The 22,982-nt window shown below is 40.4% G+C and overlaps 1 protein-coding gene across 2 annotated transcripts in view; it reads left to right on the top strand.

Annotated features, from left to right (window-relative positions):
- The window catches only part of ADARB1 (adenosine deaminase, RNA specific B1), an 85,050-nt gene that overhangs the window by 22,615 nt on the left and 39,453 nt on the right, over window positions 1-22,982 (top strand). For both annotated transcript variants that reach the window (XR_003398778.1, XM_026852355.1), the window contains exons 3-4: window positions 12,758-12,832; window positions 20,088-21,019. Coding sequence is in view for 1 of the 2 variants with exons in the window: in XM_026852355.1 (XP_026708156.1) it covers window positions 12,805-12,832; window positions 20,088-21,019 (960 nt within the window). In the remaining variant the exon portion in view is untranslated. The remainder of the gene's footprint in view (window positions 1-12,757; window positions 12,833-20,087; window positions 21,020-22,982) is intronic.

The raw sequence follows: 22,982 nt of genomic DNA, 5'->3' as shown, positions 1-22,982 counted from the left end.
GTAGATGGTGCTGTTGGAGTGGATTTAATCACCTGAGGAGTTGAACTGCAAGCTGAGGCATATGGTATCAGAGCTCTTGGGATTTCTGGTGTGCAGCCAGCAACTCTGTGTTTTGAGATTCACTGTGCTGAACAAATGCTTGGGCTGTAATTAACCTATAAAAATTCTATCCGTTGCTGCTAATTAATATTCATTTTTGCTGCAATACACAAAACTTGAAGGAAAACTGCTGTTGGTTGGCAATGCCATCCTCATGCTTGAAAAATACATGAATTGCATGTGGGAGCAAAAAACAACTGAAAGTGCTTACAAAATACGATGTGTGACTATTTCTTCAAAGAATATATAATGTAAGCTGTTAACAGTGGCTAAATCTATAAGTAAATGAGATTTGCAAAGGTGGTTTTGGTGCATAGAGATTTTTCATGTAATGTATTTTAAAAAAATAGTGAGTTTCTTTTGTGTTCTGTGATCAAAGTCTTTTTGTCATCTTTCTGCTTTCCCCAGCAGCTTTTCAGTTTATCTGATTTGAAGTGAGTCTGGAGTGTACCTGAAGATATGGTAGATTATTCCCATGAGTTTTGTGAAGAGTGCCAGGTGAAGGAGACACGTCTGGCAGGAGGGCTGTACCATGGCCTCCTTGGTGCTAGGGAACCTGGATGGGAAGGGCTTGTAGATGCCACAGCTACAGGGTCTCCAGGTTGCACTCGCAAATACTTAGCCACAAAACCCCGTCTATCACAAGCCATAGAGCCACAGAAACCTAGGCTGGCTTTGTTCCAGGATCTAGGTGGTAGAGGGGAGAATTGAGAAGGGACTGAACTCTTCCATCAGTCTTGCTGTGCAGCTCATGATCTCACTTGGGTTAATTTACCTCAGTTGTTTAGTGTCTCTGCATTCCTAATTCAGTGATGCAGGCAAGATGGACATGTATAAGATGTGTAGGTATGTAACCAAATTCCTCCTGGGAATTGCTTTTTCTTTGAGGAGAAGAGGCAGTCCATTTTCTCCTTGATGCTTCAGTGGGTGTTGAATCTGTGAAATACAAGATGCTACAGCATTTACTGCTTCCAACGCACATGTTAAAACTGAATGCCATGTTTTTGTTCTGGTGTGTTGGATTTGCCTCCTTGCACTCAGCTTTTAACCTGCTTTGTTCTAATCATGCAGACTTTGCAATGTATTTACAGATATCGAATATTTAATCTCATACATATTGCAGATTGCATATTTTTTATTTCCTAAAACTGTTGTTAATGTGCCAACTGCAACTGAAAGACAGTGGATCACTAAGTTTTCTAAGTGCATCGTGGACATTCCTTAGTCAGTAATCAGATTTTCGAGACGTTTTTGTCTGTTGAAAGCTGTCATCCTTCAAGCTAAAATTATCTCAGCTCTTCCTCCTGATTCTCATACCCCAGAGTCACTTTGCCTTGGGGAGCAATGGTCAGTAGAGCTGCTTTGGAGAGGAGAGCTACAGGGGTGATCTGTAGGAGTCCTTTTTTCAGTCTTTACACCAAGTCCTGTGATGAAAATCTCTGACAGATTAGGGCAGAAAAATTAATTGTTGAAGGCAGTATCACTTTTGAACTTCCAATGCCTAATACAGCATTCTCCCTCTCCTCAAAGGGAAGGAAAAAATATACATTGTTACGTACATCTTCCTCACCTGTGGTAAGGACAAGATGGTGAAAGTTTCAATAGCTGGAAGCATTATGGTAAAGAGCTCAGTGGTTTCACAGGCTGCTTTTTTTTTTTGCATTTTACAATGTGTGCTGTTTGCTTAAAGGAGCAAAATGAATTCCTTTTTCCTTAAGGAGTGTTTTTGCCCCTTTTCTCTCTGTATATCAATGGTGCTTTTCCTTCAAAGCCATGTAGATGTAGATACCCTCCTTGTCCACCTTGTCTTTTCCCTGTCATGCACGGCTTAATGTGGATTGAAATGTCAAACTCAGCCTGAAACTGTTAATTAGTGAGGTGCAGAACTGCTAACTTAGTCTTGAATTAGGTCTGGTCAGATGGGAAAGTGCTCCTGCTGAGGCACAGCCGGTGCCTGTGCTGACACGAGCTGTGGGCCTCGCTGGGGTTCCCTTGATGTCTGCCTTAATGTTGCTGTGACTGCTAGGCCTGTTGGGATGTAACATTGCAGGGCCTGATATCAGACTATCATCACTTCTAAATGAAGTTATTTCTGGTTTCCATGAAGGGAGAAATGTTGCTGTGTTAATCCAGAGCATGGCTCTGGTCTGTGAGCCTAAGTGGGCAGTGTTTAATAAAGGAAGGAGAGATGCTGGAAGCATAAGAAAATGCCTGACCTTATGTCTGCTGCAAAGGAAGATCACACCTTTTTTCCCTGGGGAAGACTTGTTTGGGGAGTTGGTTTTAGATGGTGATGAGGACCCATTTCCTCCTGGACTTCTTGATGGTAGTGAATGTGTGGTAGCATGACCATGGCATTGATGGTTTGTTCCACCATGGCAAGTTCTTCTTTTTAATCTGTGTAAACTGAGCACAGATGGTTCTGCTGATATTTCTTCATCCTCAGTGAAGTAGTGTTCATTAACATAGATGCTGAAGTAGAATTTCAGCTCTTCTGAAGAGCCCTTAGCACTTGGGTGTCCTGCAGAAATAATTTCAGTCAACAAGTTAACTCAATCTCAGAAGCTTTCTATCACAGACTGGAGGTGAATAAACTGGCACCTGGGATCTGGAGAACAAGTGCCAGTAGAGGGAGCAGGAGGTAGAGAGGTAGGGCTCCTTGTTAGCAGCTCAACCCCATCCCAGTGGTGAACTTGTGTTGCTTTTGGTTAGTGAAGTACTGCTAATTTAAGATGCCGGTGGCAATATTTTTCCAAAAATGCCAGCCTGGTTAGTGTCAAAATATGACAATTTGTGCAAGTCACCTACCAGACTTACCCAGATTTGATTGTGTGCTGTCTTCCAAAGAGCCAGGGCCTGTTATACTGAGAAACTAAGGTCTGAGAGCAGGTGAAGGTGATTTGTCAGAGAGGTCTCCTCACTCTAGTAACACACTGAAGAAAGCTGTGGAGCTTGCACCTGCAAACGTGCCCTGCTGGAAGATTTTTTTTTTGTCCTACAAGGTTCAATCCACAAGCAGCATTAAAGGATAGCTACAACCCCCAGTCTGTGCTGCTGATCCATAGGACCCACAGCATCCACAGGATGAATATGGGTTTGGTTGCTTAGACTGGGGAAACTGGGTAATATCTCATTATCCCATAATATCACATGTTGCTCTTTTTGTTTGTAAAAAGGCTGGAAAATGCTACAGTTCATGTTGAATTTGGGAAGCCATTGGTCAGACCTGGTATACAAACACTCGTATGGGATATCTGCTACTAAAACATTGCTCTTTGAGATTTGCATACATGTATTCCTGCCATTCACAAATATATTTTGTGCAGTTCTAGGCAAGGTATGAAATACACACTTAAGAACATGAGAAGCAATTTTAAAGGATGCTGAAGGCATCTTGGTTTCATGCACTAGGATGTATAAATGTTTCCTTATGTCTCTCCTTGTTCCTGAGGTATGTATAAGGCTGAAGCCACACCAAAGAATTGCTCTTCTTTTTTAGTAATGAAATACAAATAAATTTGCCATTCCACACCCAGTAGTGAGGATGTCTTTGATATTGTCCTTCTAAGAAAACTGTCCTTCCTTGCCCCTTTCACTTATCAAAGGGTTAATTGTCACATGTGCCTCTTGCGGAGGGCAGGGACAGCTGCAGAATTTGCTCAGCTTTGTTCGCTGTGGCTCGAGGAACGGGCCTTGGCTCAGTGAGGAGAGGGCAAGGCAAGGCAGGGCTAACCCTGCTTTCGGGAGCCCAGCGCTGCCTCATTAGGAGGGGGCGAGGGGGTTGGCAGTGGTGAACTGTAGGTGCGTGCATGGCATCTCTTCTAGCTGCGGCTCTCGGCATGGGAACCCTCTTCTGCACAGTCCAGCGGCGCTGGAAACGGAGGAGGAAGAAACGATCGGAGCGGAAAGGTAGTGCTTTATTTGCTGTGTGGCGGAAACAAAGTACTGGGGGGCTTGGAAATGTAGAATTTTTCAGGTGAGGTTTGAGCCTTCATTGCTAAGTGCAACTTCAATGTGTTCCGTTTGGATTTATAGAGTAAGAGAAGTATTTTGAACAGGATCCTTCAACATCTGGCATTTTATTTCACTTAGCTTTCAAAGTTCAAAATGAGAGTACTTTTTAACAAATACGGAACTTCTCTAAAGCTGCAGCTTTCATTTAATCTCTTCTAATAATAGTTTTATTTCATCTGTCAGGTTATGGTTTTTTGCATAGGTGCCATTCTCTGTTAACATAAATATAGCACCTACCCAATGTTTCTCCTTTCAAGGTGTATCTAGTTTTTCCTCACTGATGAGGATAAACAAAGATAACTGTTAAAAGCGTCCTTCACAATATTTTTTGTGTATAATGAATATACAGAATACTCAAACAAAAGAAACGCAAGTTGTATCTCTCTTTGTACTTGTGCAGCATGTACTTGCTATAGCCAACATTTAGTTAAAAATCTTTCAAGTAGTCTCTTGGGGAAATAAAAGCAAATACTGTTGTGTTGGCTAGTACATTTTGAAGTACTTCTGGTGTTCCTATCTTTGGAAATGCTCTGTGGGAAATAGGGACTTTTCCTAAAACATGAGAGAGTTAAAAGTGTAAATATACTGTACTTCTTAATGACTCCACTTAAATTAGCATACATTTAGATATCGTTTTCCTGTTTGACATGGCTGGCATGTAATGCATTCAGAAAAGGAAAGCTTTTTGCAGTATTGCTTGTAGTCTAAATATTGCAGGGTGTGCTGCTATGCAGAATCACTTGGTTTTGGTGAGTGTACTTAGCTGACAGCTGGACTTCGGTTTGCCACTCCATGTTAAAAGCAAAAATCCCCTCTACTACCCTGGATTTAACTAAGCAGTATACCTGAGAGAGAACAGTTCATGCAGCCAAGGAGCAGGCTTTCTCCATAGTCCTATTCCACACGTAACATGATGTATATGCACTGACCCGAATCAGTTAACTAATACTTATGTCAATTATTCTTTATTGGTTTTTTTGAAAGCTCTGTAAACCTCTGAGCAGCAATTAAGCTTAAGTGTAAATTCTGTCTCTTTTAAACCTCAGAAATGCCACCCACAGTCTACATTAATTTATATAAATATTTATGCAACTAGAGTTCGGGTTTGCCTATGCTTTTAGCAGACAGGAGCTTTCTTTTCCTCTTCCTCAGGCTGGAGAAACAGGATGCTCAGCTGAGGGGCAGTGGTGCTGATTACTCAGCTCCTCAGGAAGGTTTACCCTTGGTACAGCAGTGGGAGGAAACTGTACAGCATTTCTTGCTTGGGGCCCACATCAGGTAGCCCACTGATCATCTCTGTAGTAATTCAGATGGGAATTGTCCAACTCTTTTGTCCTTGAGCCCACAGTGATGCTGCAGGAGTAACTGGAGGTGGCTTGATGTGCTAAATAATGTGACAATTATTTACAAGTCCTGTTGATTGCAGTCCACTAATTTCCCTTCGTTACACTGGAGTTATGCTGATGCTATATAATGCAAATGTGGCAGTACAGTACAACGTTTCCTTAGCAGCTCTAGTACTTCAGTAAGAACATTGGTTATTTATTGTGTGGTTGTTTTTTGGGGTTTTTTTTGTTGTTTTTTTTTTTTTTCTGAGAGGGGAAAAATGTCCCTTTATACTGTGCTTCAAAAATAGTCACCAAGGCTCAGACTAATGGAAAAATTAAGCCAGGTATGAGTCTACCTAGCAAAGCAGCAAGACTTGGGTTTAAGACATATAAAAGCTTATCTTAATAAATACTTAAGCTTTAAGCAACATCTGAGTAACAGCACAGACCAAGGCAGTGGCTGTGCCAGCTGCCCAGCTTGTGCTGTGGGCTTGGCTCATTTTCCTTACCTCTTTCCAAGTTTGGGCAGCAGCAAATGTGAGTTTTGAAAGCCAGGTTTGTTAGGACAGTGGTGATGCTCCATCGGGGCTGTGAGGGATGAACACGTTGGGCATCACATTTCTGAGGGCAATAAATCAAAAGGAGAGCTAATCTCTTCTTATCTGTCTTCTAATTCAGGCTTGGAGCTCATACCTGCATCAGCTCTCACTCTCCCCAAATCTCTCTGGCCTGACACAGTGATAACTGCACTTGACTCTTGTCACAGATAAGAATTTTCCAGCCACCTGCTCACGCTTTTAATCTTTATTCCATAATGTGTACATGGTGGTGGTGTGGATTTTTAAAATTGATGCGAACCTACCTGTGGTCTTGAGGAATACCTCAACAGCCTAAAACCTTTGAAGCGTTTTATTATCTTGGGAGTATTTTATTTTACTGTTTCAGATGCATTGAAATAAATAATTCTGAAAAGAACCTTTACTCAAAAGGAAAAATAATTTTTCAACAAACTTCCAGGTCCTTTCTCTAACTAATTTATTTTCAAGGAAAATTTATCCTGAAGCTTGGAAAACATAACGTCTTTTGGAATACAGTACTTCTAGAAGAATCTCACCTTTTTTCAAACATATTTGAAATGCTTGCTTTTTAAAAAATACATACCGTTTACATGATGTACTGTGTACACACGTACAATATACAGTACTGTCAGGGGTAGTTTGAAATCAAGCAAGCATCCCTTCCCCGAATTCAGTACGGCATACAACATGACAATAATACTTTAGAGATGTTGGAATTTGATTCTGATTCCGGAATACCTCGCCGGTCCATGCTTGTCATGAAATATGGATTGTCACAATAAAATAAAATACCGGTGCTTTCATTATAATGCATAAACATTGTTTTTTGTAGTACACACACACAAATTTCACCTTTTGTAGACACAATGTTTATACTTTTTCAGCACAGCTGGATTTTAAATACATGTTGACTGTGGTATCTGAGCTGTGTATCTACACAGAATGAGTGTTGCTGCTTTTGTTACTTTATGTTACTGTAATGTTTCCTCCTAACTGCTATACATAAATGCTCATAATACTGTCCATAATACATGAAATAGATAATCTAGTTTTTTGGTAATATTAGTATGCCTTATTGATAGTATAGAGTTAATTAGGATTGGAATCAGACTTTCTCTATGGTAATAGGAAAGCAAATTTAAGCAGCTTTTATAGAGCAAATAAAAGAAGCCTGTTTAGCAAAAGTTCTGCTCTAATTTCTAATCTCTTTAAGCAAAAAAGGATTATGTGATTTGCATGATCCTCTCTCCTCCTTCTGTCCATCTGCTTTAGCGAGGATGGTGACCAGGTGTGAGAGAGATGCCCAAGCTGGCGCTGCTGCAGTGGAAGCATGACTTGCTTTGTTGTTAAAAATTGATGAGCCAGGCATTTCCAGGTCTTATGGGGACCTGGATCAGACGGAGGGGTGATCCTGCCCATCTGAGAGTGGCCTGCCTGGAACTGTTGCAAGGAGCCTGGCTGGTAGCAGAGGTCCTCTTGAATGTGTTGTGCTCCTGTTCAGACTGCGCTCTAGGACAACATCTCAGATTTTAACAAGTGGTGTCTTCTTTCCAAAGTCTGTTGCTTCCCATCTGCGACTGTGGAAATCTCAACAGCCCGGTGTCTCTGGCACTTTGTTTGTGTAGCACTTCAACAAAAAGCAAAGTAAGGTGCCTGGGCATCTTGTCCTCCTTTCCTCCCGCTGCGCCCTCATGCATGCACGTCCTACCTGAAAGTAGTTGCCTCCAAGCTGTAGGAATTTCTTTTTACTTTCTCTGAAAAATAACTTTTCCCTTCCCAGTTTTCTCGCTCATCCATTCTTCCTCGGGAAATACTTCTGTTGTTCCTCAGTTATTGCTGTACTTGTGTACTTGGCATTGATGCAAGCATCGCCACTCCAGCCCCCAGTGGCAGTGTGTCTAGGGACATGAAGTACTGCAAGAAAGGCAAAAAACCCACAAATGTGGCAACGTTAAATAATACACACATTTACAATTTCTTGTTCGTCATCATAACACAATCACCTGGAGTGAAAAGGCTGGTAATTCTTTCCATATTAAGCAGTAGAGGTGACTCTGCTGCTCCGTTCAGCACAGTGGGATGTATTTTGGTGTATGGATGAAATACAGAGGCTGTTGAAGTCAGAAAAATGGATCAGCTCCCACCTACACATTTGAAAAAGATTTTCTGACTCCTGAACTATCTAAATGAAGAGTGATTGAGGTAACTTGTTTGTTTGTTTTATTCTGCTTAGTAAAGCATGCTCGTTTATGGCAACTTCAGTTACTGGTTTGTTTGTTCCCCCATTGTTGCATTGGGACGGATGCTGTCACAAGATGGGGACTCTGCCAGCCAGCCTGAAATGAAGTAGCCAGGATTGTGACTGCTGTAGCCTGCAGCTGGGATAAAACATGATGGAAAGCTCTGCATCCCCCTCAGGTGGTCATAAGTATTTTAACTGAGATGAAGAACTGCCCACCTAAAGTATGTCAGTGGTCATCTGATGCTGACGGTATTTGCACTGGGGCTGGAGCTGTCTTGTGCCACGTCAAGGCATGAGGATCTTAGGGGGTGAAGCCTATCAGTTTTAGTGGTGTGGGAGGAAACATAAATGGTACATTAAACGGTATCACGAGGTTGGCAATGCGATGTGGGCTCACAGACCTGCTCCGGGGTAGCAGTTTCTAGGACTGTTGGGCATCGCAGCAGGAGAGGGCTTTGTGGTAGGATTTGAGAGGGTACTAATACAGCTTTCTAGGTACTCACAGGAACCCCATTCCTGGTGTGATAATGCTCACACGAAAGCCTGGTGGGACAGTCATGGCTGATGTCCGTGTGGCATGAAGTTCAAATCAGTCTTACAGCTGTGTGGGAGAGTGGTGGAGCTGGGCTGGGTGTGAAGAAACACACAAGTTTTCTGTGAAGTGAAAGGATAGAGAAAGGAGAGAAACCTGCTGTGTAGAGGATGAGTGCATGTATGTGTACCCAGGCTGGAAGCAATGGTCTAAGAAGCTCTTTGAATATGCATGTTACGTGGAAAACAGGATTTGTTATGGACCAGCAGAGAGGTTGTGGTACACAAGGTGAATGATTACAGAGGCATGGAAGGGATTGCCACTCTGAAACCCACAGTTTACCTAAAGCTTTGATGCATGTAAGATGGAATTTACATAGTCATTTTGTACATAGTCTTTCCTTTTTTAAAAAAAAAAAGTTGTGGAAATTCTGTGATTTGTTTTAGGTGCTTCTGGTAGTCTTGGGAGAAGTCATATGTGCAGGTCAAGTATTTTAGCTCTGTGCCTCTTGAAATTCTGTACTGTTGGTGACAAAATTAGCAAGGAGTTGCTTGTCTTTAATTGTCATATTTTTTTGATCTGCTTGAGTTTATGCTGTCTGGCTAGTGGGGAATCTGAACAGCTTCATTGTGATCAGAAGTGTGTTTTTGCATCTTTTGTCACTGCCTCTCCTCCCTGTTTGTGCAGAAACCTCTTAGTTATGTAAATCAGTGTCTTCTCCAGACAGGGTTGGGGAGTGAAAAGGAATCGTCTTGCCTAAGCAAAGACAGTCATTCAGGTCACAAACTGGGATCATCATAAACGCTTTGTGGTCGTGATAGAAGATTCAGGATATCAGCAGGCATGTGGGCTTTGTTTCTGAAACTGTGTGAAATGGTGACACACAGAGAGATGTATTTCTTTCTCATTCTACTATTAGAGGCATAGCATTAATTAGCATAATGATTGCTAAAGGCATATTTTACATTTTCAGTATGGGCTGCTTAGCACCTGCTGTAAAAAGTAAGCTGTTAAAACTGCAACTATTAGTGTGCTGAGGATTTGTTTAGTTGAGGATAAACAGATTTCATTGTTTTAAATTACTGGATAACAATATTTAGCATGGATGTTAAAGTTGCAGATTCACACATCTATATGTATATTTTAACATTCTTCATTTCTCAGTATCTGATACTTATTTTTGGACTACAAGTTTCTTGATGTTTCTGATACACTCTTTTACATTTTAATCACCTATGTGCCTGTGGTTGCAATTTTACAAAACCTTTTTTTTTTTTTTAAAGTGAGTTTCACTAGACAAGTCATGCAGTGATCCTGCCCCTATGTCATCTCCTGGCAGATCAGCGATGTGAATGTGAATCAGTAGATCAGTGGTTCAGCCATTTGGGCTGCAGGGGTGGCTGGGGTGCTGGAGGAGGACTGCAGATGCATCATCCCCATGGGTTATACTACTGTCGAGCAATCAGCTGCATTGCTATGTATATTTCGTTCTTGGATGGAAGTTTTTGTGGAATTTTTTTGTTCTTCTTAAGTTAGCAAAGATAAAACCAAATTGACTTAAAGAACAAAACAGAACAATGCAGTTCATTATGTTTGGCGTTTAAGCCTGGACTCAGGATTTGCACCATGCCTCTGCATGGTTTGCATGGTGTCTACTAAAATAAGAAAAAGGGGTGGAATGGCTAGTTTCTTTTTGCAAAACTTGGTAATTACATATTATGCACTCAGATTACTGTAGTATGCAATCTGTTCATTAACAACAACATCAGTGCAAAGTTCTGCCTCTTGTTTACTAGGTAAAGCTGACTACAGTTTTAATGTAGAGTGGAATTCAAGTTAGATTTTCCCACAATGGATGTAAAGAGAGATGGAACAAATTCCTTGTTACAGAGCAGGCATTTGGCCGTGTTAAAATGAGCATTGATTTTATTCCGTCAACCTTATCAAGTGACCATGTTGGTTTATGTGGTTTTTGATAACTTTCGACTCTGTTGTCTGATTTCCACCAGTGCTGACACGTAAAGAAATCTCAAAGCATTGAATTTCCTAAATACTTGATGGTGGCAGCTGAATGAGAGACACAGATGTGTGTCTTCAGTGCGGGAAGGGCAAATGTAATATAATAGAGCAAACACTTTAGTGCTGTAAATTGTGCCAGCCCACACAGCAGAGTGAGAACAAACCATCTACCTTCCAGCTTTTGCAGGCACAAATGGTCTCTGCTTCCCTCCTCATTTTCCCTGTCCCTTCCAGCTGCAGCCTCAGCCCTTGGTTTAACAAGGTGTAACCATTCCTGGCAGTATCCCCTCAAGACATCACTGTGCCTCTCTTCTTCCCAGCCACAGTGCCCAGGTGTTTGTAGTGGTACCAGTAGTGAGATACCGGTGGCAAGAATCAGATGTGACCACAGCTTCAGGCTGAATCGGGTATCACTTGTTCTGCCAAGTCCTCAGTATCTTGAACATTTACCCAAAGCCATCTGTGCAGTTGTTAACTTTTAAGATATGTACAGTGTAAGTAAAATGTCCGTGGATAATTAGAATTGATACTGACTATGGTAAACGTAAGCTAAGTAAATGACAAACTGTGCTGGGAGATAATTGTAGTATTGGAAATAACAAAAGAAGGTTGACGTTTTGCCCTGTGATTTCTGTAGTCTATTTGTAATAGTTTTGGAGTAGGATCAAAGACACACTTAAAAGTAGGACTTCAATCTTAATTTAATCTGTCAGCAAAAGTATTCAATGTTTACAGATGTTAGATGAGACTAGATTATCACAGAACAATTTCACGTTTGTACTGGACTTTACATTTAATTGTGGTAAAGAATTGGCAGAAAAAGAATGCATTATATTTAAAAAAAATTGCAATGCAGAACGTAGCAAGCTCAACGCTTAGTTGTTAATCCTTCAGAAAAGCTAAGAGCAGATGCACAAAATTCAACAGATTGGCAAGTACAAGACAAATTCCCACATTTTGATTCACTCCAGTGTAAGAATGCAAAGCCAGTTAATGCTCCACTACTTTTTCCTTGCTGTAATAATGGATCTTTTGTTGAAAGTATAAATCCCTGTGTGGTTTTGGGGTTCAGTGCTTCCTGTTGGAGCACTTGTAGCATTATGAGATTGGAGCAATTACCTAGAAAGGTACTTGAGTAGTTTTCAGGGAAAAAAAACCCTGTAATAATAAAAAAACCAAAACCAAACCATAAAACTCATCACCCTTAAAGTATTACTTTTGATTTGGGTAAAAGTGGTGCCTGCTTTCAAACCAAATGCTAGGTAGATTACAGAGTTTGCCTGTCAGGTGCTCATACTCACCTTTAGATCAGTCTTTCCTGATGAAATGAAAGTCCCTGTGGCTAAGAAAATCTGTTTCCCCACAGCCAGATAACCTATATGTAATATCATCTGGACACATCAGTTAATAAGGAATCCACATGTAGGAGAGAGGATTACCATACCCACTCTACCCTTCGCCTGATATGGGGCTACATCTTTCAGTTGATGATGATCCTCTCAGTACTAGGAGGATCTTGGGTCAGGATTTAACCAGTCCAAGCAGACACTCATCAGCTTGGTGCTGAGTTAAAAACTGCATCCTTGGTGTTTTGACTGCTTGAATTGTCTGTGTGGTAACCTGCAGAGTGGATTTGACATTATTTTGGAGTTTTTTAGGAAAAAAAAAAAAAAAAGTAGTGAGATAAGGTAGTTTACATACTTCAGGTAAAATAAAATTCTAGCTCATCACACAAAACCCCAAACCTTGTCAAAGGTGCAATTCTGCAGAGTACATGTCAGCTACAAAAATAGGCACTTAGGAGAAATACTGTATGAAAATTGAGCAAAAACTGTGGACAGCCCGAAGCGAAGCCGGTGCCCAGGCTGCTGCTTTTAAAGGAGATTTAATGCTTTATCTTGTGTTGGTACCTTAAAGCTTAAATATCCCACTCTCTGTTTTCCAGACAGAAGCAGTCTCCGCCAGCCAAGAAACCAGCAAAAATATTTCACAATGGATGTAGACGATGAAGAAAACATGAGTAAGATGTGTTTATTTACACAGTAATAAACTATGTAATAATTTCTGAAGGTGACTTTTTCTCATGAGCACAGGGACGACTGCAGAAATTTCAGATGCACACATTAAAATTTGTATGTTTTAAAATATGGTATAGAAGAGTTAATCAGAGCTTTTGTATTAAAAGTTTATTAAATATATATGGTTATATGCTAGTCTAGTTATACCTTGTGTTTCATATTTTTCTTCCAAACACTGACTAAGCAAACAAAATATTTTCCTGTTTTGAACCAGCAGTGACGAAGAAATAAGAAGAGAATACCGGTAACACCGATGCCAAGAGTTAAGGCCCGGTCAGAAGGGAGGGGTCAGACAAAGGAGATGAAGTGTATAAAACAAATGAGGGAAAGTAAAAATGGAGGAATGAGAAGCAAAAGGAGGAGCTAGAAGAGCTCCCTGAAGGTCTTGCATGGCTTGATTATTCTTACTAGGTGCTGATTGTTCCAACCCTGAGCTACTATTAAAGTGTGTTTAAACACAAAAATAGTCAAATACAGTGATCATCTGGCAAAGCGCTGCGAGGTTGCTGCGGTATAGTTAAGGTCTGATAATCTGTGGAGAAAAGTGTTCTCATTAAAACGTTACAGAAGAATTTTTACTATTCTTGGCCTTTCAACTACGTTTTTTTGTGAATGAGAGAAATGTTCTTTTGCTGCTATGCTGGTGTACCATGCGTGACTGTAAATAACTGTACATAATATAACAACAAATGCACTTATTTTTCCCCTAAGTGACAATGGCTTAATGGTGCATCTCTGGCAAAGCTGACAAAGCCCAGCAGTGTAGGAGGTTTTGGAGCAGAAAAGTCTGAAGGAGTTACAGAACATTTTTATTAGGAGATAAAGAACTTAGATCGTGTTTAAAAACAGACAAACACCACCTCCACCCCCAAAAAAACCCCAAACCTAAAAATATAATCTTCATGCATCTTTTTTCTTTGACTGAAACAGTAAACTCAACTGAAATATGCTTCCTAACACTTTCTTTTCTTTGGTCTAAAAGAAATTACTTCAGATGAATGCTTTAGCTATTTCTAAAAGTGGTCTTCCTGAGGAGGACTTCCAAAAAACTAAGAGCTTTAATTGGATATCTTATTCACATAAGATATTTTTTTGGATGAAACACACCCTTATCTCAATAAGGAGTATGAGTAAAAGGTGTCTTCCTAAGCTGGAGAAAATATCATTCTCTCTACAAGGACATTCTGTAAGTGTCCTTAAGCAAAATACTCAATTTTTATCTGCTTCTGGGGTTTTCTGTTGTGTTAGTGCATCAGTATGGAAAACCATTCACTGAACTTTTTGTCTTGTCAGGAAGCTGGCTCCATGGAGTTATTACAGTCTTGGAGCATGCATTTGTATAGCTGCAGTTGTCTCCCAGAAGTATGTTTTGAGATGTTCTCTGTATGTTTCTGAAAGGAAGCTACAGATAACAGCATCTACTTGGATGAGCACAGTTAATACGAAGTGCAGGAAACCCTTCCTGCGTCTGTATGACACACAACCATCATGAATTTGAAATCTTAGATCATCATATTTGGGGGGGGGTGTGAAATCAAAGTTCAAATTCTTAAGTTCTTCACCTTGATTCATGCCAAGATATTATTTTTTTTTTAACATTTTTTATCTTTATTTTTATATCTCAAGATTGTGAAGTGCAGTATCAGAAGTTGTCTATTAAATTTTTGTTATTTTATGTTACTACTTTTTGGGGCAGTATCTTACAGGAAAAGAAGGTGGGCATATGCAATATATGTAGCTTGCAGTTGTATAACTAGAATTGCTCTGCAGAAGCTAGAATTGAAATTGTATTGGTTCAGATTAAATGTATGACAGTAATGAGGTTACATTAATATCCCTAAGAAAAAAAAGTCTCAGACTTGAGGTTTTAAAGTCTTCCTCCTTTATCCATTGAACATAGAGATTTTACAAGAGATTTGGGGGAAGATACTTTTTGGGTTTTTTTTTAGAACCTCCCTTATGAAAACAGGCTGAGAGAGTTGGGGGTGTTCAGCCCAGAGAAGAGAAGGCTCCGAGGAGACCTTAGAGCGGCCTCCCAGTACTGAAAAGGGCTACAGGAAAGGTGGGGAGGGACTCTTGATCAGGGGGTGTAGGGATAGGACAGGAGGTAAAGGATTTAAACTGACAGAGAGTACATTTAAATTAGAAATAAGGAAGAAATTCTTCCCTGGGAGGGTGGTGAGGCCCTGGCACAGGTTGCCCAGAGAAGCTGTGGCTGCCTCCTCCCTGGAAGGGTTCAAGGCCAGGTTGGATGGGGCTTTGGGCAACCTGGGCTCATGGAAGGTGTCCCTGCCCATGGCAGGGGGTTGGAACTAGGTGATCTTTAAGGTCCCTTCCAACCCAAAACAATCTATGATTCTGTGATGTTTTTATTTGGTTTTCCACTGCTTTACATGGAGGGTATATTTGCAACATTCTCAATACCCCAGAAATCTGTGCCAGAAGCCCATCTGCATATTATCTCAGCATCACATCAAAGAGCCCTGCAGAAGCATCAATTGAACAGAAATAAATAATTTGCTAGGTGTAAATTCATGCTGTGGCCTATCCTTATCGATTACCTTGTGGCCAAGGGAACAGTGGGGCATTTTGCAGAACACTTGGGACACTAGCATATGGCTGTCCTGACCTTTTTCTTTGATGTTTTTCCCCCTTTTTCTAAAATGATGCTCAGAAGAGATCACATGAGATTTTTTTCTGCTTGTTCTTTATGAAAAAAATACTTATTTAGAATTTCCCCAGGCCAGTAAATGAGAGCAGCAATCTAAGGGGTAGCTAGAAACCTCCTTCTGTTCAGGTAAGAGTTGTCTAAATTTAAGTAGTTGTTCTCCAGATCAGACAGAGCAGGGAGAGTGTTGTTTCTCAGAAAGCAGGTAATGGAAGTTTCCCAATGGATAAAGCATCTTAATTAAAGACAGTTTTTAATTGCGGGGAATAAAACCAAAACTAAACCAACACACTTGGACGGAAGATTTCTTTCTTTACTGGCATGAAAATTTCATATGCCTCTTTCCTTCTTTGAGTGCTCTTGGGTTTGTAAGCCTCTCAAAGAAGATTTCAGGGTCAGGACTTTTCTTCTACTGAAGTTGTTGGCATATGATACAGCCAGCTATAATTTTTACCAAGGCATCTTTTGCAGACATGAGTGAGATCTCTATTCAAAGCTGCCAACTATTTTTAGTGACTAGAAAATAAGCTAGTCTTATGAAAAATGTCTTATTCTTAAACCATGGTGATATTAATGTTCAAGAAAACAGTATCCCGTTATCAAGCGGTTATATTTTACAGTGTTGAATACACAGCAGCTGTGATGGACCTCAAAGGGCACTCTAAAGCATTAATGCCTTAAACTTATTTAAAGACTGGAACATGCATGGACTTGAAAGTACATTTAAAATCTAGGATTAAGCTGGTTTTAAACCTCTTGATTTCTGGGTATGTTAGGAGATCCATGAAGACTGTGTAACCTTTCTGAGGCAAGACATATGACGTTAACATATAAAAGTTTAAGGAAAAAAACAAAAATAATAATGAAGAGCATCTTCATTACAATCTGAATGCAGATTTTATTTTTTTTATAATTCAGATGGTAATTTTTTTCTCCTGCCAGATCTCTCCTATGATTTATACTTTCTAATAGTGTTTTAACATTCACAGTTCTCACTTTCCTGCATTATTTTAGCTGTGAGGCTGGCAGCACGAGGCTTAATAATGGTTTCCAAATCAGACCGGTAGACTTTGAAAATATCTAAGCTGGTTTTTAGAACTTGTGTGGAGTGGTAGTCTGTGTCTGCCATGACCTCTACTTTAGAGCAACCAAATTTTGCTGCTTCTGAGTACTTAGCCTGAGCTATGATGGGATCCTGAATCAGTCAGAGCTTTTGGGGAGTGAAGATGCCCTCTCTCATTCTCTTTGTAATGAATGAGAGACTCTCTCAAGTCTTACAGTCTCTAAACCAATGCATTACTAGGATGAAAAAGACTGCAGAACAGAGCAAGAAAAGCAAATATACAGTGCATCCAGCTGTGTGTCCACTGCTGTGAGAAGAGGATGACCTCAGGACAAGGGACAGTTAGAGCCCTACAGTGTAGAAGAGGGAGGACAAGGTTGCAATACTAGGGATCTCTGTAAAATCATGCATAGCACAGGTTGTTTAATATTAGAATCATCAAATTGAAAAAAATAGCAAAATACAATAGATGCATTGAGTGAGACTAGCAGATAGTGGTTCAAATCAAGCAACGGGAGAAGTTTTCATGCAGTATGGTTATCTACATTGCAGATAGCAAGGTGTTATGGGGTCTTGAAAACCAGTCAGAAAAACTTCTAGGGGGGCAAAACCCATCAGTGGCTCCCTGCCACCCTCTCTGGCACAGCCCCGAGCTGCAGCTCCCTTCAGGCTGAGCAGCTGCCCTGGGGAAAGGCTGCTGTGTCTTTGCTCTGGTTTGGGGTCTGCTGGTGGCCCTGTCACAGGTGGGAGCTCGGTGAGGTGAGGATGTAGGGCTGTTCTTAACATCTCTAACCAGGTGAGATGCCTGGAAAAGGGAGAGCTGTTTCTGAAGAGTGGGGAGAGGCTGGGCTGGATGAGTTACTCCATGTCTGAATATGGACAAGATTAAATGGGATGAATTCTCTGACTTTAACAGGTGGTGGTAGCTAATCTTACTTTTTGACTAACCTGTTAACTCTTCTCCGGGCCTAAGGTAATTTAGGGGACCTTACCACTGCTGGGCAGGACAGGCTAAAGAAAAGGACCAAAAGCACATCTTAACCCTCAGCCTGAGAAGAAGTTGCTCTTTCTTGTAGTCCAGTGACTGTGGGTTGAAACAAACCTGAGTTCTTCTGGTTTGCATGGAAAGTCTTTTTCTTTCCATCACGTGCAAGGCTTAGATTTGGATCAACTCCATGATATAGAAGCTTGCCTACTTCCATGGTCTCTGGGTTTGACTCAGGCTGCTAGCTCCCTGCTTGCTTTCTCTCTAGTTTCTTCCACCCTGCAGGTTTTCTAAAGCTAACAAGCCTAGTAGCTCTCAGGCAAAGAGTAGTTTCTTCCCTTCTTTCTTACTGAGACAAGGTAAGCGTGCAAGTTTCTTCCCTGCTTCTTACAAGTCGTTCCTCTCTGTCAGGGCATAGTTTCCCCTACCTGTATCATGAGATGGAATAAGGAGTTCTTCCAGCTGCTGTAATTATATTCAAAAGGGGTTTTTTTACATTTAGCTGGAGGCTGTTTAACTTGTATTTACTTCTGTGGTTTCCACAAGCACTGGTAGTAGTCCACATATAAAAAGAAAGATAAAAGCAGAGGCCATTAATTAGCGTTAACTAAATTATTTCTGTTTATCTTGTAAGTCATACTGGTTGATAGCAAATTCCTGGTGCCACTAGTAAGAGCAATGTTCCAGAAATGGTGTTTTAGATGAGATGTAATTTTTGGAGATTTACAGTTTCAGGTAAGAAACTCTATTCAGGTAATTCATTCTATTGTCCTTAAATTATTGTATAGATATAGATAAAAGGAATATATGTGCATGAACACTGTGTATTGACAGTAGTGGCCCTATGCTACACAATCTGCAGGCAATATAATTTCTGGCTGAACGTTACAAGAGATACTTTATTAAATTTAGCAGATTTCTAGCAATGAAATGCTTCACAGTATTTAGTGTTAAATTGTTGACCGTATTTATTTGACTGGAATTTAATGTTCAGTACTGTACAACTCTTGTTGTGCTATTGTGATTTAACAAGATGTGTTCCTACTTTGGCTTTTTCTTTTGATCTGTTTTTTTTCTTCTTTTTTTCTCTTCGAGCACCGAAAGGAGTAACCTATCGAGCTTTTGCTGGAGGATGTTATAAATGAAAATTTAGTAACCATTCCATCAGCTTTGTAACCTGGGCTAAGTGATGTGTGCATGGTAGGGGATTCTTAGGGAAGACTTAAAGTGTGGCTGCAATTTGTCACTGTGAAAGAGAGATTCCACCATGGTTTTGTCTCATTTCAATTAATGTTTGTCACCTAGTATCAGTGTAGATGTAATATAGATATTTTTAAGTTTTGAAACAGAAGAGTTAGAAATACTTGACCCACTGAATTTGCCTTTGCATTCACAAATGCAATATAAAGCACAAATAATTAATTTCCTTAGTTTCTTTATCAGGGTAAAAATGAGATCTTTGCAGTTATAGCAGATCTAATTCTTTTATTATACCTCTGATATATCATTACCCCAGCTTTCTACTTTAGCAAATAAATCATTAAGCTGATATTATAATGCCTTTTTTCCCCCCATTAAAATATCATCATTATGATTGCGCAGCTTTTATCACAGTTCTTGTATTCTGCATAGTCTTAAGAGAAGATCTTTATCACGATTTTTGGGTTTGTAACTCTGACAGCAGTTTTCTTACTTTGCAAGGAATTACAAAATAGCTTGTAAATGACAAATATAAGGTTTCTTAATAAAGGACTATGTGGAAATATATAAAATAGTCTTGTGGTCATGCTGGTGCAGCAGGCAGCTGTAGTTCCTAAGCAAATTGGGGTGAGGTGAAATGAATGTCTAGGAAAGGCATAAAAAATAATTGAATTTGGAGAATATGGAATAGCTAAAGAGAAATAAAAGCATTCAAACACTCTTCAATCATGGTGCCTACCAAAGAGCTGCCTAATTTTTCATCTGGTTTTATTTATGTAATTTCTCAATTTGAGCAACCAAAATCACTGAGAAAAAAATTAACGTGCCTAAAATAAGAATAAAGTAGAATTAAATATCCATCTCCTAGTGCTGGTCTTAAGCATCCATTTTTATTTTACTAATGGTAGTTCTTTGTTTTATGGGCATATGCTACTCTGACTTATATTTCTGGTTTAAAGCATTTTTCAGGCCAAACGTAACTTACAAGTAAAAGTTTTGTTCCAGCATGATTTAAATGGGAAAAAAAAAGAAGCCACAGTGGTTTTTTGCTATATGATTGTATCAAATGCATAGTTTGAAAATAATTCTTGAATGTGTTATTTCTTGAATTATCAAGAGATTGTGTTGCATTTTTTTATCTCCGATCATATTGCAAAACATTTAACCTGTGAGCACACATCACTTAACCAGCTACAAAGAGAGATAAAGGAATCTATAAATTTTGCATTTACAAGATCCTGCAACGAAGGCATTGTAAGTTACTCTTTCTGGGCACCGCAGGTTCGAGCAGCACTGATGTTAAAGAAAACCGCAACGTGGACAACGTTCCCCCCAAGGACAGCGGTGGGCAAGGTGCCGGGGAGGGGACACAGCTCTCCAATGGTGGTGGCAGCAGCAGCAGAAAGCGTCCTTTGGAGGAGGGCAACAATGGCCACTCCAAATTTCGTCCAAAGAAGAGGAAGAAAACACCCGGCCCTGTTCTGCCAAAGAATGCCCTGATGCAACTCAATGAGATTAAACCCGGTTTACAGTACAAACTCCTCTCCCAGACAGGGCCAGTCCATGCCCCCATGTTCGTGATGGCAGTCGAAGTCAACGGGCAGGTATTTGAGGGGTCTGGCCCGACAAAAAAGAAAGCCAAGCTTCACGCTGCCGAGAAGGCTCTGCGGTCTTTCGTCCAGTTTCCAAATGCCTCGGAAGCCCACCTGGCAATGGGGAGGACTCTGTCAGTCAACACAGACTTCACCTCTGACCAAGCAGACTTCCCCGACACCCTTTTCAATGGGTTTGAAACACCGGTCCCTTCTGATGCTTCCTTTTACCTGGGGTCCAATGGGGATGGGTCCTTTAGCTCTAGTGGGGACTATGGTTTGCCATCGTCAGCCATAGCCAGCAGCCTTTCCCAGTCGCCTCTCCCTGCACCATCACCCTACCCCTCCGCCAGCGGGAAGAACCCCGTCATGATCCTCAACGAGCTGCGGCCAGGGCTGAAATATGAGTTTCTCTCAGAGAGCGGGGAGAGCCATGCCAAAAACTTTGTGATGGCTGTGGCGGTGGACGGTCAGACTTTTGAAGGCTCGGGAAGGAATAAAAAGCTGGCAAAAGCTCGGGCTGCTCAGTCGGCCCTGGCATCTTTGTTTAACATGCAGCTGGACCAGACCCCATCTCGACAGCCCATTCCCAGCGAGGGGCTCCAGTTACACTTGCCACAGGTGAGAAGCCCTTTGGGTTTTGTTGATGGCTGCTCCTGGTCATTACCCAAAGACAAGTAATGCGTACTGAGTCACCTGAACAGTATTTCTGCTGTTTATTCTGCTTCTGTAGATGTGTGTGTGCATATATATGTATATATGTATTAGGTGATTTATCCACTTATGGTTTCTGATGAAACTCTTTGTTTTCTGTTGGACAGAGAGGAGGCTTTGTTGCAGATGCTTTCAGCCTTGATCATGTCACGTAAGAGAGCACCAAGCCCAGTGCAGTGTCAGCTTAGTTTATGGTTTGGGCTGAGGAAAGCTTGGTTCTCATCTTGCTTGTCTTAGGCAGCAAGACTTAGATGGAGTTTGCATCAGAATTACTGCTTTAAGTAAAATTATTATTTGATTCAACAGTTTTTAGCAGAGAAGAAAATCATTCTCTTCTGCAAACTGAAATTGTTGACATTAGCAAAGCTGGATAATGGAAGTCAAGGACAAATTAAGTGAGGCTGATGCAGTCGACACATTTCCAGGGTCTAAATAAAAGACACACAGTGCATGTATCCAAGACGTGTGGTTAAATAGCTGTCATCTGAAGGACTGTGCTCTAATCATATTAGTTAATAAGTATATGTAAGTTGCTTAGGCAAGTAAATCTGGATGAGAGAAAGTTTAAATTGAGTAATTCATAAACTAGGGAAAGTATCAAACATACCAGACGTAGACCAGAAATTTAAAGTAGCTAGAATAGAGTCTTTTTAAATTTTTTTAATGGAGAAAAATTCTCCCTTATTTGCTTCCTTGTGTTTCTCCCCAGTCAAACAACAATAATGATTGTTCAACTGCCCTCTCTCTACTGCATCTCTTGGGGTTTTTTAATGATATTATAAGCCTGTCTAAATTAAAATACTTGCCTGTGACTTTTTTTGCAATTCTCTATCTGTTTATTATGAGAATTTCAAGGCTTTGACCTTTTCTATCTCCAAACCATTGTTTTACATTTTAAAATGATAAGATGCTGGTCTGATTTGATCATGTGGCATTGAAGAGTATACATAGATGTTGCGGCTACTTTAAGTATGTCGTTTTCTCAAAATGCATGGACAATATGTATTGTTTAGAAATCCCTATATGCTTTCTTTTTGAATATTGCACAGTTATTGCGTTATTGATGAATGTTTCCTTCATTTTCAAATCTAGGATCATGTTATTTCAGGTAGTTATGATTCTGTCAGTAGATTCAGTAATTTCAGACTGCATTGTCTGCTATGCTTTCAAAAGTAGATTTGGCCCCAGACACAAAAAAAATTTCATCACTAGTAATTTATGTCTTATTAGTGCTTGAATCAGTAAAATGGTGAAAAATGGAACTGGAATAGGGAAGTGAGAAAGAGCACGAAGTGAGGCGTGAAAGAGGTCAAGTTGTTTGTATGCCCAGCAGTTTCTTTTCTTTAAGGGATGTAGGTGGACTGGCGGGCAGTGCTGTCTTTTTCTGAGCTCCTTGCCTTTTCAGGTTTTGACCGAGTCCCAGGTAGCTGTCCCCAGAGCTTGTGGGATGATCGGGGCATTTGTGCCCTAGGGTACAGTATTAAATGACAAAAAAGGAAACCCGTACAAACATTGTTTTTAATTTTTTCCAGTGGTCTTACGCTGACCTTGATACCCGTATTGTGTGTAACAAAGCATGCCCAGGGCTAGCGTGCTTCTGTGTGGTGAACCTGGTGGGCTTTAGGAGTCATGCCGAATACACTGGATGGGAAGGGGGAGGTTGCTGGTACTGCCTCATGTAGACCTGTTTCAAAGCCAGTTATTTATTCAGAGGCTTTTGATCAGCTTGTCATCAGGACATTGTCATCCCTTCTGCACTTCACTGTGTTGTATTACTCTGCTTTTAATTATAATTAGTTGTCAAGTTATTGGAATTTTGTTAGTGATATATTAGTGATTTTGGTCTGCTATGTATTGATGATTAATAAGA

Source organism: Athene cunicularia (genome assembly GCF_003259725.1).
Source record: "Athene cunicularia isolate RWA chromosome 7 unlocalized genomic scaffold, athCun1 chr7_part1, whole genome shotgun sequence".
In the NCBI taxonomy this organism is placed as follows: Eukaryota; Metazoa; Chordata; class Aves; order Strigiformes; family Strigidae; genus Athene; species Athene cunicularia.
The sequence above is the reverse complement of the archived record's forward strand: the minus strand, read 5'-3'. Positions and strand labels throughout refer to the sequence as shown.